Source organism: Diplotaxodon limnothrissa, linkage group LG12 (assembly GCF_057381915.1).
Source record: "Diplotaxodon limnothrissa isolate DT_005_m linkage group LG12, D_limnothrissa_male_GT1.1, whole genome shotgun sequence".
Lineage (NCBI taxonomy): Eukaryota > Metazoa > Chordata > Actinopteri > Cichliformes > Cichlidae > Diplotaxodon > Diplotaxodon limnothrissa.
In genome coordinates, this window is record NC_140607.1 from 38,281,820 (window position 1) to 38,297,870 (window position 16,051).

The window sequence follows — 16,051 nt, forward strand, 5'->3', positions numbered from 1 at the left end:
GTCTCTTTCGGTCTTTGGCTGCTTCTTCGCTCACTGTGAGTCCAGTTCTTGTACCGAACATTTGACACGAGTGTTTTTGTTTGTTAGAGACTTCAAACGATCAACATTAACATTCACATAAATGAAATTTTAGCTCGTGACATAACTCTTTCAATTACGTTTGATTTATAAAATCACGATAACAGTTCTTCATAAAACCACTTGGATCCTGGACGCGGCTCGGATGAAGTCATCTCCTGGCCTTCGGCGTGGAGAAGCATCAGCTCAGAGCGCTGAGCTTTGAACGAGAAATAAAAATCCTTTCGGATCTAAAACGATTGGACATGAACTCCCACTTATCCGTAAAGTCAAACCCACTCAGGGCTGAATGTGGAACCGTTTGATCCCGAGCGCTTGGATAAAAGCTCTCAGCCCGCGGCTGCTGCAGCCTTTAACGCCTCACCTGCCGCAGACTCGGCACAAACGTCTCTGTGCAGTCACCAAATCCACGCTTGGATTCACTCGTCTTAAATATCTCATCTGCACAACAACGAAGCCGTTTCTCCTGCTCGCTTTCTTCTGCCTTGTGCAGCAAACACAGTGACAAACAGGAGTCTTGCTGCACAATCTCCTGAACAAAGCTAAGCGCTCGTAACGACCCCACAGACGTAAACTACAGGAAACGTCTTTGGAAATTTAACATTCTTGAAGTTGTGCTCAGTTTTTTACTTCTTGGACTTTCAAAGAGAAATTTTAAAGCCCCCAAACATGTTAATAACTAATGTTTAAAATCCTCAGCAGACTTTTCATTTGATTTAATGGTGCAGCTCTCAAACTGCCAGCTGGGATTTAAATATTCTAATAAGAGTTTAAGAGCTCAAAGCGAGAGACTGTGAGGGAAGTGGATGGGACACTGCAAGGAAGCTCATCAGGGTTCAAGAGGTCGAAAGAACTTCAGTAACATGAAGAAAGAAGAAACAAGGAGAAGGTTTCGCCTTGAAAACCTCTGAGAGGATGAGATTATTAAAAAACAAACAGGTGGTGCAGCTGAGCCGGGCGGAGACGAGGGCGGAGGTAAGGGAACGATGCCAGAAGAATTTCCCAGTTTTACTGAGGATTCATGAGCGGCGCCTTCGTCTGCAGCCCCAGCAGAAAATGAACAATCGCCACGCAAACAATATCTGAACAAGCACGGGAGCGACGTTTCAATTTACATACTATATGAGGCGTGTCGGCGTGGACCACGCCCCCACCATACTCGAGTCACAGATCGCAGCAGCTTCACGTGTGAACACGTCCTACAGACCAAAGGGCTGCACTGGGTTTGTCAGTCTCATCACGATGATGACGAGGTGCTGCTGCACCCGCCCGAGAGGTAAAACAGAGAGGTGCCTTACGTTGGTGACAGCGTCGATGTTCGCTCCGGCCAGGCAGAGATGGCGGACGACCTCGAGGCTCCCGTTGTTCGCCGCCAGGTGGAGCGGAGTTCTGCCGGACTGTGACGCACAGAGGAGAGAGGAAGCAGCACACGTCAGCGCCGGACACGGTGAAAGTCACGCACACAATCATTCATGTTCGCTTTGACACTTACAGGTTATTCTTAATAACTGAGGCTGCTGAGCAGAAATGCTCGAATAAGGATTCCTGAAAACGCCAAAACCTTCTGAGCGTGCTCAGTTTAAATGTTGAGGCAGAAGCTTTTTAAGAAGCTCACATTCAGTTCTTTTCAATAAATCAATAAATAATCTTTGCGTGATGTCATACAGAGCAGATATCTGATGGTTTTCTCAGGTACACATCTCTCTATGAGAAGCCCCACCCACTTCCTGTTAATGAGGAGCAGCCAATCAGAAGAAAGCTGGCAAAAATAAAACGTTGCTCTCTTTAAGCTGCCGTCACTGTAACACAAATGTGGAGGAAAAAGAGTGACACAAACACTGAAATCAACATTTATCACATTTTCTAAACAAACACTGAACGGCGTCCCCCTCTTGCCTCGCGCTAACTCGGCCTAATTAAGCGCACGGTCGTGCTTCGGCGGGCTGATCGGCTGCTCGCTGTTCCCGCTGCGGTCGCTCGGCCTGAAGAATAAAACTGCTGATTAGAGCAGGAACACAGTGCCCTGAAAACAACGCTAATTACTGTAAACACCATATGATTGCCATCAATTTCATACCACAATATCTCATAAATCCAGAGCAGTTCGATGTTGATGTTACAGTAAAAGCTTTGGGATTTAATCAGAGCTCAGTGACGGAGGCGTTTCAATCCATTCTCCTTTGCAGCAGTTTGGAAGAACATCCACCCTGTTTTTGTGATGCTGCAAACTGAGCTGGAGACGGTTTCAATCCCACCCTCTTATTTCTCTGCTCGGTGTCTGCAGCTGACAGCAAAGACCGACCCAGAGTCAGCAGCCTGTGATTCGCTGCTTCACACGAGCTTAAAAGAAACGAGCTCCAGCTGAGAATAATGCATGAACCACGACGTCTCTGGCAGCGCCGTCTGCTCCCGATGCACATCGCCTCCCTGTGCGACGCTGAAAACACGTTTCTGCAGAAAAAGCCGAGAAAAGCTTCCCCGTCGCAGAATCTATTTAAATGTATGGTGTCAAAATAGAAAGTAGAATCAGAAACATGCGGGAGGCGAGAGGACGGGAGCTTCAGAGGTGTGTGAGGAGGGCAGGAGATATCAGAAGAAAGACGATTTTAAAATATGTCAGCAGAAAACAGCCCATACCTCTGTAAACATTACACTGCGTTATATTCTACTTCCTGTGTTTTTATCAATGCTCCACCTGCGATTAGGCCTCATTTAGCTCAGCTGCAAAACAACGATCTAAAACACTCATTTAAACTCGTCTTATTTTTCTTCAGCTACATTTGCTCTCAGGTCAAACTATTCTAACTCCTTTACCTATGAGAGAGTTTCCTCTCATTGGCCGTTCCTCACAAACCGAACAGCAGGTGGGCGGAGCTCTGTGCTCACACAAGTGAGGCGACCATATTAGTCTGTGAGAGCAGGGATTACTGGCACAGACACCTCATCATCTGAAACTGTGGTCAATGTGGAGCAGGTCTGACTCACAGCTGAGCTGATGGGGTTCGATTTAAAGGAGTCTTCTTCGTGAGGAAGATTACTTCATGGATCTCACTTCCTGCAGAGCGTCAAGCTGAGTGTGGTTCGGTTAGCTGTCGTTTACTTCTGCTCTTCTTGTGCTTCTAAGACTCCTGTGACAGTAATGCAAAACGCTCTGCAGCCCATCTGCAGCACGATCCGCAGGGTGAAGGCTGCAGCGCCGAGGCTGCTAGCTCAATCACTCAGGTGCTGTTGGTCACGCAGAGCGTGTTTTATAAGACAGAGACACGTTCGGCCTGACTCATCAAGGTGCTGTAACACATCACATAACACCGGCATCGCTGAGCTGGCGCTGAAGTAGATGTGCTTGAAGATTATGTAAGAGGAGAGTAAAAACAGAAAGCGTATTCATGTTAACGGCATCGGGACGAAAAATAAAAACCCCACACATTAACATCAGTGTCTGAATGTGAGGGAGGGGGCGGAGCGCAGAGTTAGGAGGAGGTCCTTCACCTCCACTCTCAGGAGGACAGCTGTGTCTGAAAACTATGTGATACCACCAGTCCTCTCAGCGCGGCCTGGGAACGCCTCAGGGAGCGTATCCGGGCCGTCTGGGGGGGAAGTGCTTGCACTCACCTTGTTGGGGAGGTCGAGGCTGGCCTTAGCATTGCAGATCGCCATGACGACGGGCAGGTTTCCATCCTTGCAGGCGATGTGGAGCGGCGTGTTTCCGTGGCGGTCCTGCTGATCCACTTGGCAGCGGTGTCTGAGGAGGCAGCGGACCACCTCCACCTGACAGCGACGCACAGCCAGGTGGAGAGCTGTGTGGCCTTCCTGGAGACACAAACACAGACGGGTCAGTGTCTGTGACCTGCACAGGTGTGCTGTGAGACCTGTTAGTCAACCCTCGCACAAAAACACGTAAAAGTAAAAGTAAAATGTGCCAAAATAAATCAGGCTGAGCTCTGGTCACCTTGTCGGTGGTTTCCAGCTCGGCTCCGTGCTCCACCAGGCACTCCACGATGTCCACGAAGCCGCGGGCAGAGGCCGTCAGCAGCGGGCTCTCCCCCTCGCGGTTCTTGGCGTCCACGTGGCAGCCCGCCTGGCACAGAGCTCGGGCTACCGGAGAGTAGCCGTGCCAGGCAGCGCAGTGCAGCGGCGTCTCCTGCTCCTGCAGACAGAAACATGGAACGCAAAGATAAAACCCCGCGGCCCTCGAACAACCCCTCGGTTCTTATTCCGATGCCGTCGCTGCACTCGCTCACCCTGTCCGTCAGGTCCGGGTTGGCTCGGATGCTGCACAGGTAGCTCACCACATCCACGTTGCCATAGCGAGCAGCCACGTGTAGCGCCGTCTCGCCGGACTGGAGGTGACCAACGGCCAATATGTTAATAACAAAGCAGCAGATTAAACTAGCAGTAAGCTAGAAACGATCAAATTGTGTCATAAAAGTCAAACAAAAGAACAAAAGAAGCGACTGTGTGTCTGTCGCTCACACCCACCTGACTGACACACGTGACGTCTAACACGTCTGTGACACGTCGGACGGTTCAGATAAAACGGTTCCTATGAAATCTCAGAGTAAAAGTATAAACGCAGTGACAGAGACAAAGCTTTGCTGGTGTCCGGAGGATTCCCTGGAGAACCTTCCTTTCAGCTTCGGGAAGTGAAATGTTTATTATTCCAGGCGCTGGTTGATTGCACGAGCTGCTAGACGGTGATGAGAGATGATTGACACGCGTGCAAATTTTCTCTTGCATGACAAAAACAATGTGTGAAAGACTGGAGGAGACGACACGCGGCACAGCCTCTGTTTCCATCTTCACCCGAGAGCAGCGAGCGAAAGAACAGGGCCGAGGATACAAGCAGCGGGAAAGAGCTTCCTCGGAGGGCGGTCCTCCATCACCCATCAGAGGAGCAGGTGGAGGTAGCAGGGGGCCTCTGTGATCCTGACACCATAAGTGGGAATGCTGTCTCCAGTTTAGATTCTGTAGTTTGGTCAAACATCCCAGATTTTCCGTATAGTAGCCAAAACCTCCAGTAGATGTTAACAGGGAGCAGCGGACTCACCTCCCTGCTTCTTGAAACACAACACAGAGCCAAATGTTTGCACTGCATGCACAGACCGTGCACAGACCGTGCACAGACCATGCATACCAAGCGTGGACGCTGTGGATGTTGACTCTGACTAGAACTCTGACTCCGCTTCTGTTTTCGTTAAAAACTGACCCACGAGTTTCAGACTTGGGGCTGGCAGTCAGCGTAAACGCTCGTTAGCGAGACGACGTGTTTACTTGTTTCTTAGAGACTGAGTCACTCTGGAAAAAAGGAAAAACCCTCAAAGAGCGGTTTAATTTGGCGAATTACATAAAAAGCCGCTGCAGATTCACCTTGTTATGATAAACCTGAAAGGTCCTTTGGCTTCTCTGTTCTCACAAAGCAATTATCTAGTTCCACACAAACGCCTCGGCTTGTGATTTGGGGTTTATTGTGTAATAAAGAAAGATGAAACTTTAACGACGCCTGGACGGGAGCTGGAGAGTAATCAGCAGAGCGCGTGCAGCGCAGATTAGGCTCCGCCTCAGCGTTCGCAGACAGGAAAGGACACCTCGTGAAGATCGGAGAGACGGGAAAACGCTTCTGGGATTTTGGACGCCCAGGCAAGGCACGCCGAGGCTGCACTAGCATCGAAAGCACAAAAAACACACACACACACACACACACAGACGCACCAATCCCATCTCTCCCTGCAAGGCCTGTTTCCATAGCAACAGCAAATAAGCTGATAAAATGCCAGAGTAACTGGTTTTCTCCACAGGTGTGGAAATGTGAGAGTGTGAATGTGTAAAGCTGTGTGTGTGTGTGTGTGTGTGTGTGTGTGTGTGTTTGTTTCTGGGCATTTCAAAGTAATGCTTCTCGAGGGGTTTGTGGGTAGGAGGCAGTGAGTAATTGCTGACAGATAACAGAGCATGATGAGTCGTAGTAAGTGTGTGTTTTTCCATGTGAGTGTGAGACGTGCAGAGAGGAAGGACCTGCTTTTCTACCTTATCTTGCACATCCAGCGGGCACTTCTTGTCATGGAGGAATCTCAGGGTCGCCACGTGGCCGTGTCTCGCCGCGTAGTAGATGGCGTTGGCTCCGCTCTGAGGGTTGGAGAGAGAACAGCATTGCAGGATTTATCCCTGACCTTTAGTAAAGAGTCTGCAGCCACACGATAGGAACGCATCCTTGGACAATACTGTGCCGTGCTCTCTAACACGGGATCGTTCTGAGGATGTGCTTGGATGTTGGGCTCAGACACAACGTTGAAGCTGTGGTTTCTAAACGGAGGAACGAGATCAAAACACGTTCTTTCATTGTTTCTGTATAAAGTCATAACGTCTCTATATAAATCTCCTGAACTCGCTGCACCGATGATGACAGAATGAAACTTTATTTAATGGCAGCCTGATGCTGTAAGTCAGTGTGTGCAGCATTAACCTGATTTCATGTGTGGCACTGAAATCAAATCAAAGGCAACGAGATCGCTGCGTCAGAGTTCGGAGACGTGACGTCGACCCTGGTGTGGGTCAGCAGCTCCAGACGTCTCTTATTTTCTAACATCTTGGAAAACAAGGAAGGACCTGCAGCTCGGTGCAAGCACAGAGTGACTGCACGGCACGATGAAGGACGTTTGTCAGGGAGAAGCTGCTGCGGATGTTCAGCTGCTCACAGAACTTCCAGGAACTGTCGGCTATCGGAAGGGAAACGATTTCAGGCTCTGCTAAAGTCTTCCTCCCGTCTCTGACGCTTCACTGATGAAGATGCAGCTGTGACAAAGAGTTTTAGCAGCGGCACAAGTTTTGTGTTTGATGCACTTTGTTGGTTCTGAACAATCTTAAGCAACTTCATAAGTTTCAAAGAAACAAGTCGACGTCAGCTGTCACACGTGGGCTCTGACCGTGGAGCTGCAGGCAGAGCCCGCAGGGCTAAACTCAACCCTCACGTCTACGTTAGCTTCTGATTTTTCTAAAGAAGAAGATATCTCACACTTTTTCTTATTTCAAATTAAAATGTGTTTATAAGATATGATAGAAAACCTCTGAGGCACCACAACAGCATCAGTGCACGCAGAGCAAGGACGAACCGACGATCAGAGTCCATCCCAGCATTACTGCGTATGAAACAGCCAATCAGCAAAGAGGAGCGGCTCTGATCACTCGACTGTGTTTGATATGTGTTTCATTTCTGTCATTACACAGGCCCAAATATTCACAATCATGAGAACCTTCATTATGCAACGTCGAAGCAGGTTTGTTCCCTGAAATATTGATTTTTTTATAATATTTGATTTTCAAAAAAAGTTTGCTGTTAGCATCTGAAGCTGTCCTGGTTCACAGCAGGGTCAAAGGTCAGCTGTTATGCGCCTTACAGCTCCTCCATGCAGTCTTCGTCACAGCAGGTCCGGCTCTTACCTTGTCGTGGGCCCGGATCTCCGCTCCTTTCCTCATCAGGACCTCGATGATCTGAATGTTTCCACAGCCGGCTGCGATCAGCAGGGGAGGGGTCCCGTGCTGCAAAACACACACACGCGTGTTACGCTTCCTGTTTATGTGTGAACGCTGCGTCTTTAATCTGTGCGGTAAAGCTCAATCTGACAGCCTGTAGTTACACAGAAAACGTGGCGAGGAAGTAAACGAGACTGAGGTAGGAATAATGAATGAAAATGGCGAGATGACCTTTTCTGAACGAGTCCCTGAGCAGAGACAGACTGAGCCGACGAGTCTGTCAGGTACCGACTCTGCCTCTGGTTGTTCATCCTTCCCCTCCTCATTTCTTTCCTCTTCCTATTTTCTTACACTTCACTGAGTTTAATGGCTTCTCGTCCTCACATCGCCCGCCAAGTCCTGACATGTACCCGACCATCAGGCTGCGCGGTGTAAAAACTAAGCGTGTTTTAGTTTCTGTGTAATCATGCCCAGGCTGTGCTTTGATTTATAAAAACCCATAAAACGCTCCCTCGGTGCCACAAACCGGACGTGAACACGCCTCCCTAACACGCTGCACCACGAGCACATCCTCCGCCCACATTCACTGATGTTCTTTAATGAAGACGTGATGATGCTTCACAATAACACTTCAAATCTGCAGATTTCACCTGTTTACACACTGCAAAAGTCTGCAGGTGGCAGATGAGCCTGGAAGCGACTGTGGGCCCGACTGTGGAAACACGCTCTGTGGAAACACGCTCTGTGGAAACACGCTCTGTGGACCGTCAGTGTTTAAAACGTCAGGCTGTTTTTCTTCTGCTGTGTTTTGGCTGGAGGACGGGACGACCTAGTTTCTGGGATGCTGGCAGCTTTAAATAAATATGGAAAAGACACAAAGATTTTTATGGAGATCTTTGAGACGATTCAAGCTTTCAATTTATTCTTTAATCAACTTTTAATCTGTCATGATTTTGTTGGCGTTGGGATTTGTTGGATAAGCGGTTAATAAAGTCGAGGGATGGTTGTGTCAGACTTTATATTCCTGGGTGGATAGTCCACTTTGCTACGTTTTGCCTTGGATGTGAAAGCAGGATTGCCGTCCACACAGTGTGGAGCACAGCTCAGACATGTAACTCTGACAGCCAATCAGCTCTCTGCGTCGATCAGAGCTGGAACAAGCCGGATCAAACATCATCACAAACATCATTATGCAACACGAGGCTGCACAACAACTGAATAATTTCTCAAATTATTTGCATGATTCATCTGAATCTGGAGCACAGCGGTGCAGTCCAGCCCACTGGATACTGTGAGACGTGCCTGCAGTGGAAAAACTGAGATCTTCAGTTTAATAAATCGCTGCTCCCGCTGAGCCAGCGTTCCTACACAGGTGTGAAAAATGCCCGAAAAGGGAAAATTATTCCCTGATTTTCACAATTTCTTGGGATCATGAAGAATAAACAAGTTATTTAGTTATAAAAATTGCAAATGTGACGGTTTTATCTGTTTGAATGGTGACTTTGTTAAATGTGAACGTTTAAAGAAACGCCGCTCGCGCGAGTCTGACCCGTTTCCCAACCTCAGCACAAAGCCAACTCGTTACCGAGTCTTAACCTGGTCCCAGCGTCTAAAACTCAAAGCGTGACTTCTCAGAGAAAGATGGAAGCAGCGCATCCACAGCTCCACACACACGTCTCTGTGTGGATGACTCAGGGTGGCGCCTGCTTCACTTTGATGTATTCAGTTTTGAATAGAGACACTGGCAGACGTGCTTCTGCGCCACTACTTCAGATTCGTTGGGTTCAGCAGGAACGAGCTGAGCGTGTCTGTGCGTCACCTTGTTGGGCTGGTTCACATCGTAGTTGTTCAGCGAGCCGAGGAGATGCTGCAGACCCGGCACGTTGTCGTCATTTATGGCGTGGATGATGGCCTTCATCACAAAGGAGTCTTCCTCGTCCTAAACAGGTGAGAAACACGGTTAAAGACATTTAATCCTCTGCTGCTCACTTGATCTAAACCGAGAATCCAGCGATTACGACTCTGTCAGCGACACGTGACCCGGTCACCTTCAGCCAGAGTCAGCCGTGCAGCGCAGCAACCGGCCGTGCCGCCTCGCTGCACAAAGAGACGACGATGAGCGAGGCGAGGAGGCAGCGAGAGAGCGAGGCTGATGTGGCGTTTGCTCAGCCAAGCTCGACTCTTTGGCCGCATTCCTCAACATAACCTCGCTGCTGGGCGAGCCGTGACTAAAGCACCTTGGAGAGCTGCAAACAGCACAAACATGCACGAGCAGCGAGGCCCTGCTGGGAGCTCCATGCCCACCTCGATCGCACACACGTGAAAAAGACCTCCGGGTCTCGTTGTGACCTCCAAAATACACAGAAATGATTTAATAACTGCAGTCAAAGAAGCGGCCTTCCGACTGCGACGGTAACCACACTCATCCATTTATTCATCGAGCGGTGATGCAAGCAGACGCTCAGCAAGAACGAGCTCTAATCACATGAAGTCTTTCTGCTTCACATCGCTGCCAAGTTCAAATGTTTTTATCCAAACTGCAGAACAAATACCTGAATGTGTGATAAAAAAACAAGACAGACAACAATCAAAAGGTTCATTTGAGGAAGAAACCACAACAGTCCTGCAGGAGCATGCAGGAATAATGAGCTGTCTGAACTAGCGGAGCTGACCTCGGTAACATGAGCTGAACACGTGTAAACACTGCAGCTTCTGTGAGAAACTTAATTATTCACAAAGCCGTCCCAGCAGGCCGGGCTGTTCTCAGAGCACGAACACCCACCTGTACCTGCTTTTCAGGTAAGTCACTAAACCGTGGAACTGCCTGGAAGTCTCCATCAGAGAGCTTGTGTTTGTTACCCTGAACCACAGGGGGCGCTGTGACCTCACCGTGCCCAGTCCTACCTGTCAGGTCACCTGTGACGGCAGGAAGCTGCTGTGTAATCCTTTGATGACATAACAGGGCCGGCCTCGGCTGCTTTGTGAATGATTGAGCTCCTCACAGAAGCTGCAGTGTTTACATCTGTCCAGCTTATCGTGTCGACTGGAAACGGACACGCTAACAACATAAAAGCCTCCGTGTGTCCGAACAAGCTGACTCATCATTTACCGCAGACGGACGCACGCCGGGAGCCTGGAAACCACACACACACGTTGGGTATTCATGACCTGTGGGGACATCTCACTGACATAATGCTTTCCCTGGACCCTAACCATGGAAAATGAATTCGTAAACCTCAGCCTGACCCATAACCAAACTGTAACTAACACTCAAACCCACTTTGAATCTCAAAAATGGCTTCAAACTTGTGGGGACCAGGTCTCCATAAGGGCTGACGGTCCCACAAGTACAGTAAACCTCCCAACAAAGACAGACAGACAGACAGACAGACACACACACACCAGGAATGAGGAAAAGATGGTTTTCTGCCGTCTGTCAGGCCACAAATACCTGAGCTGTAACTGAACATTCAGTCAAACTGAAAGCGCTCGCGCTGCACGTCTCAGTTACTCTAACTCTTGGCTGGAGATAAGGACTGACTTCAGAGCTGGAGCCGGTGCATGAAGCTGAACGTATTTATGTGCTGCTCTGCTGGTGTGAGGCCCCGTCTTACCAGCGTGTCGTCGCTGCGGGCCACGCTGATGTTGCTCCTGGACAGGAAGGAGCGGGACAGGCGGTTACATAAGGAGATGAGTCGGACCGATTGCTGCAAGAGACAAACAGAGAAGACACGGGGTCGGTGAATGTGCAGAAGCAGAACAAGCTCACGTCACGTCACGTTAAGGATCCCCGCCGACAGGCAGGAGAGCGATTTTCTGCTCTGGTTGAGTTCTTTGCTCCGATTCATCGCTCGTAACCCGCTGACCTGCACGTGGATCGACCTCACACGTCTGCAAATGTTCCAGCTTCACGTCGATGTTGCAGATTATATATCAACCATCATCACCAGAGAGCGAACTGACGACCTCAAATGATCAATAAACACATAAATGATTTTGTCCAATTAATAAGAATTCATTTATTAAAAGCAGGTTTTCTTTGTGTCGCTGCAGTTTTTTATTCTTCCCTCTGAATTTCGAGATGAGCCTGAGCTGCGTTTAACGTTTGTGTGTTTTGGAGGTTTTTGTGTATCAAACATAAATAAATCCTCAAAGATGAAGGTTGCTGCAAAGCCAGGAGCTGCTGTGAGTCACCAAACAGAAGACAGAAACATGGCGACAGCAGCGCCGCAGCTTCAAACGCCGCTGCGTTGTGTTGGCTGGGAGCGTCGCCGGGTCAGCTGTGACGAACCGAAGCAGACACGCAGTAAAGAAGCCGGCGGTGAATCTGATGGCTGCGGCGACCCCGTGGCGATCAACAGTGACAGCGAAGCACCAATGAGGAGACTTTGTAGCAAGAAGCTTTCAGAGTGCATCATGGGAAATGTATTTTATTGCTCCTGAAGCTTCAGCGTGAGCGTAGAAACCAGTAAGATGGAAAACTCTCACCTTCCACTTTCTCCTGGCTGCAAACTTTTTGAACTTCTCCATGTTGACGGCCGACTCCTTCCTGCTCAGAGCCTGCTGAGTGTCCTTTGGCTGATTATAGGAAACAAAACGAGATAAATGTTAAAGTTAGAAAAGCTCGGACAACAAAATCCAAACGCTGACATCAGTCCCACCTTGATCCAGGGGTGCTGCAGGCTGTCCTGGATGGTCATTCGCTTTCTGTGGACAGAAAAGGAAACTCGATGATTCACCATCAGATGTTCCAGCTGCTGCGGTTCAGCTTCGGTCTTTTTCTTTGTGCATTAATGCTGATTATTTTCTGTTTTACAAAGGAAACACACAGTTGGGATGGAGACACGAAGCCTGACAGCAGCAGGACTTTCATTTATCTCCTAATTGTTTTCATTTGAGTTGCTTTAATCTGAGGCAGTTACAGGTTATAGATGTATTTTTGGTTTTATTTGTAAAATGTTTTGTGTGCTTTGAACCTGCTGCCCTCTGTTTGAACCTGCCAGGCTTCCTGTGTGGGTTTACTTCCTCCCACAGTCCACAGACACCCACACCGGGTGAGTGTAAACTGGCTGTAGGTGTGCGAGCTGTGCGTCCGTGTCAGGCTGCAGCCTCGGCCACGTCTCTGTGCGTCTTTTAATAATCGCTTGCTGATATTACACAGCTGACCTTTGTCGCTCTGCACCTAATGAGCAATAAAGATATAACTGCTGCTCTTTGTTAACCTGGAATATTCAGTTTCCTCTTTCGATGCTTCTCTACGCGGCGTCTCATGAAAGGCGGTACCGAGAAACTCGGCGTGGTCGTCGGAGTAAAGGGAACAAATCTACGTGATGCACTTCGGTGCTACTTCCTGAGACAGACAACAGTTTGACAGATTTTAAAACGCTCACATTTCATCCAAACAAAGCAGAAGTTAACCTGACAGAGTGCTGCACAAACATTAATGATTAATATTTAGTAAAGCTCGATGTGCTTCAGGGACGGCCTCAGTCCAACAACAGCCCGTTGTTCAGGAAAGGTTTCCGTACGTCCTACATAGATTTTGGGGAACCTGGCGAAGGCGCCGCTTCCTCTCGGCTCGGCCCGATCGCCACCACATCCCCGTTTGCAGCCGAGGCGACTGCATTCACACCAACCACACAGGTTCCCAGATTTCCAGTCCTGTGCTGGTGCAGCTTTAACCCAGCAGACTTCATAACAGCATCTCTTCATTATCTTCCTGAATGCAAACCTCGACGCAGATCAATTAAAAGCCGTTCCATTACGAAGCGCTCGGCCCGTCATCTCTGAAAGCCCCATTAGGTGAAGCTGGTAAAGTCTCTCTGTTTACAGCAGCGCATGCCCACCCCTCATCGTCTCCTCTCTGACTTATCCAAATGAAATCATCCTCACACCTACAATTAATCACCTCTGTTAGCCCCCTCGTTCTCACGCCGTTGTTTTGAAAGGAGCTGGCGTAATTACGAGCAGAAAAGAGCTTGATGGCGGTAACTGTCCTCGAGCACAGCTGCAGCCATTCAGCTGTTGCTACAGCAACTCTGTAACGAGGGAACAGTCCAAACAATTTTAGGAGCCAGCGCCAAAAGGCACGGCGCCGAGCGAGGAGGCAGGCGTAGCTGGAATATCTGCAGAAAGCACCTATTCAATTTTCCTGTCAGCGTTTTAAAAGCGATTAAACGAGACCAATCAGAGAGCGATCATTTAGAAGTCAACGCGTCGTTTAAACGCTGCTGTTACAGCCAAGACTCAGAGCTGAAGACGAAATGTGTTCGTTTGTTGTTCAGCTGACTGGAGGAAATCACACCGTCAACCAAACCACCTCGAGTCAGGATACGCAGGAAGGCCTCAAAGCAGACTTGTGTCTGAAGGAGTCACCCTGCAGTCTGGCAGCTCTGCATGGAAACGTTTGTCGTGATTAAAGCAGCTCCTGCTCTGATGTGACTCTAAGGCCGCTTTGATCTCAAATACAATGGAAACAGAACATACTTTGGATCTTTGACGAGCAGCCTCGCTATGAAGTCTTTGGCCAGCACGCTGGTGTTGCTGAAGAACTCCTCATCGAAGGTGTAGTCCACCGCCGACACGTTGGCCAGAGTCTCCTGCTTGTTGTCGCCCAGGAAAGGAGAGGCTCCGCTCAGGCTGCAGGACGAGAAAGGTTAACGGAGAGGTCAGAAACGTGCAGGCTGGCGGGTTTTTATCTTTGTGTGAGGACTTTAACAAACCAGCTCTGCATCACATCAGGTGGAACCTTCTCTGACTACAGCTCAGCTGTCTTGTAATCACAAAGGAAGAGGAATTCTGATTTTAGTCCAAACGCTGATGAGCTTCAGCCCCTGAAATCCAAACTACAACCTTACAACGCTTTGCTGAGTGAATGTGATTAAAGAGCTGCAAATAACTGTGACTCGTTAGTGAAGCGTCGCTATCAAACACTCTCAGGGAAACCAGCTGGACCGCTCTCGGTGTGAGTGCAGGAATTTTAATGCACCTCTCCACTGAACGCACACACAAAGCAGATGCACTGAGGGGAGCACGTTTTAATGGACAGACCACGGCGCAGCACACGCAGGGCTGAGCAGTCGTGCACGTTAACGAGGGCTCGGCCTCCCGGACTTTAGCCCGTTAAACCGAACAGCAGCTCCCGACAAACCCGGCCTCCCCTTCTGCTCCGACTCCTGCAACCCGTCAGCAGCTGCTAATTAACATGTGATCTGGGGGAGGCGTGGAGCTGGTGCAGGTCGAGCTCAGGCTGAGTGGAAATGTATGAATTTATCGACTGTATAAAGCTGCTCACAACAAACGAGTCATTGCGGCGGCTCGTTACGAGGCCAGGCGATACAATCGGCAGGGAAGTGTGACGTCAGGACTCCTGGTGACATTTTACCTCCTGGTTCTCCAAAACACTCGTGCACTGAGCACCAGGCCGAAATCAAGCCCTGTGACCAGCCTGAAAGCCAGACTGGGGGTCAGCAGAGCAGAGAGGCGCCACGTTCAGTCATATGATTCCAGGCTGTGTGGCGCACGGCACGCCAGGCCTGATGAAAGAGGAAATAAGAGCGCGTTTCATTACCCAGAGCACTGTTTATGATTCTGTGGTCATCGTGTCACGCTCACCGAACGCTCCCACACACACACACACACACACACACACACACACACACTATACATTACATTTGCCAGTGAGAGATGAAGAGTCAGCGCACCTCTCTGTTGCTCTGCTGTGATAAGAAGCTGAGAACAATCTATTTTCTACCTTGCCAGGCTGAGCTGTGACAGCTGTGTGGGCGGACGCCACGAACTGGGATGCATGTGTGAGTGTGCGTTTGTATTCATGTCTTTGTGGGGACTGGGTAGATGTCCCCACAAGATATCAATACCCCACGTGTGTGTGTGAGCACAGACACATTTGTTTGAGATTGTGTATCATGCAAACTGAAAAGCTTGTATTGTTTGCAGCTGCTTATTATTGAATATTCTGATGACACCTTTAGGTTGGCGTTTGGCATTTACCCCCTCCCTCCCTCTCTCTCTCTCCCTCTCTCTCTCTCTCTCGCCTTGTTTTGTTTGGCACGCTCGCATGTTTGTGTAGGCAAACGCAACTAATGTGCGATTTGTTTTTTGGAAAAATTGGTGTAGGTGTCACTTTGAAGGATAAAGGTGCGCGGGAGCTCAGGAAGCCTTCAGTTGAGTACACAGAGAGGCGACGGGATCATCGAGAGCCGGCAGCAGTCGACCGGCGGGTCGTCGAGGACGTGAACTTCACTTTTGCTGCTGAATTAAACTGTGCTGACACGTCTGCAGGCGACTGCTTCACAAACACAGAGCACACAAACAGCTGTCTGCAGAACGGCTGCTTTAAAGACCAAACTAAGTGAATTCAGGAGAATTTGTTGGATCTAATCAGACTACTGCGATCCTCCGAGCTCCTTTATCAACCCAACGACATGCTGATAAGATCAAAGCATCGGCAGAGCAGGATAAAGTCCAGAGTCAATTAGCTTAAGCAGAC

At 49.1% G+C, this 16,051-nt stretch overlaps 1 protein-coding gene across 2 annotated transcripts in view; it reads right to left on the reverse strand.

Annotated features, from left to right (window-relative positions):
• dapk1 (death-associated protein kinase 1) overlaps window positions 1–16,051 on the reverse strand; it is a 66,200-nt gene that overhangs the window by 12,406 nt on the left and 37,743 nt on the right. For both annotated transcript variants that reach the window (XM_085367586.1, XM_085367587.1), the window contains 11 exons: window positions 14,029–14,181; window positions 12,204–12,249; window positions 12,031–12,120; window positions 11,157–11,249; window positions 9,362–9,481; window positions 7,510–7,608; window positions 6,100–6,198; window positions 4,320–4,418; window positions 4,028–4,225; window positions 3,691–3,888; window positions 1,377–1,475 (listed from right to left, as the gene is read on the reverse strand). In XM_085367586.1, the coding sequence (XP_085223712.1) occupies window positions 1,377–1,475; window positions 3,691–3,888; window positions 4,028–4,225; window positions 4,320–4,418; window positions 6,100–6,198; window positions 7,510–7,608; window positions 9,362–9,481; window positions 11,157–11,249; window positions 12,031–12,120; window positions 12,204–12,249; window positions 14,029–14,181 (1,294 nt within the window). The remainder of the gene's footprint in view (window positions 1–1,376; window positions 1,476–3,690; window positions 3,889–4,027; window positions 4,226–4,319; window positions 4,419–6,099; window positions 6,199–7,509; window positions 7,609–9,361; window positions 9,482–11,156; window positions 11,250–12,030; window positions 12,121–12,203; window positions 12,250–14,028; window positions 14,182–16,051) is intronic.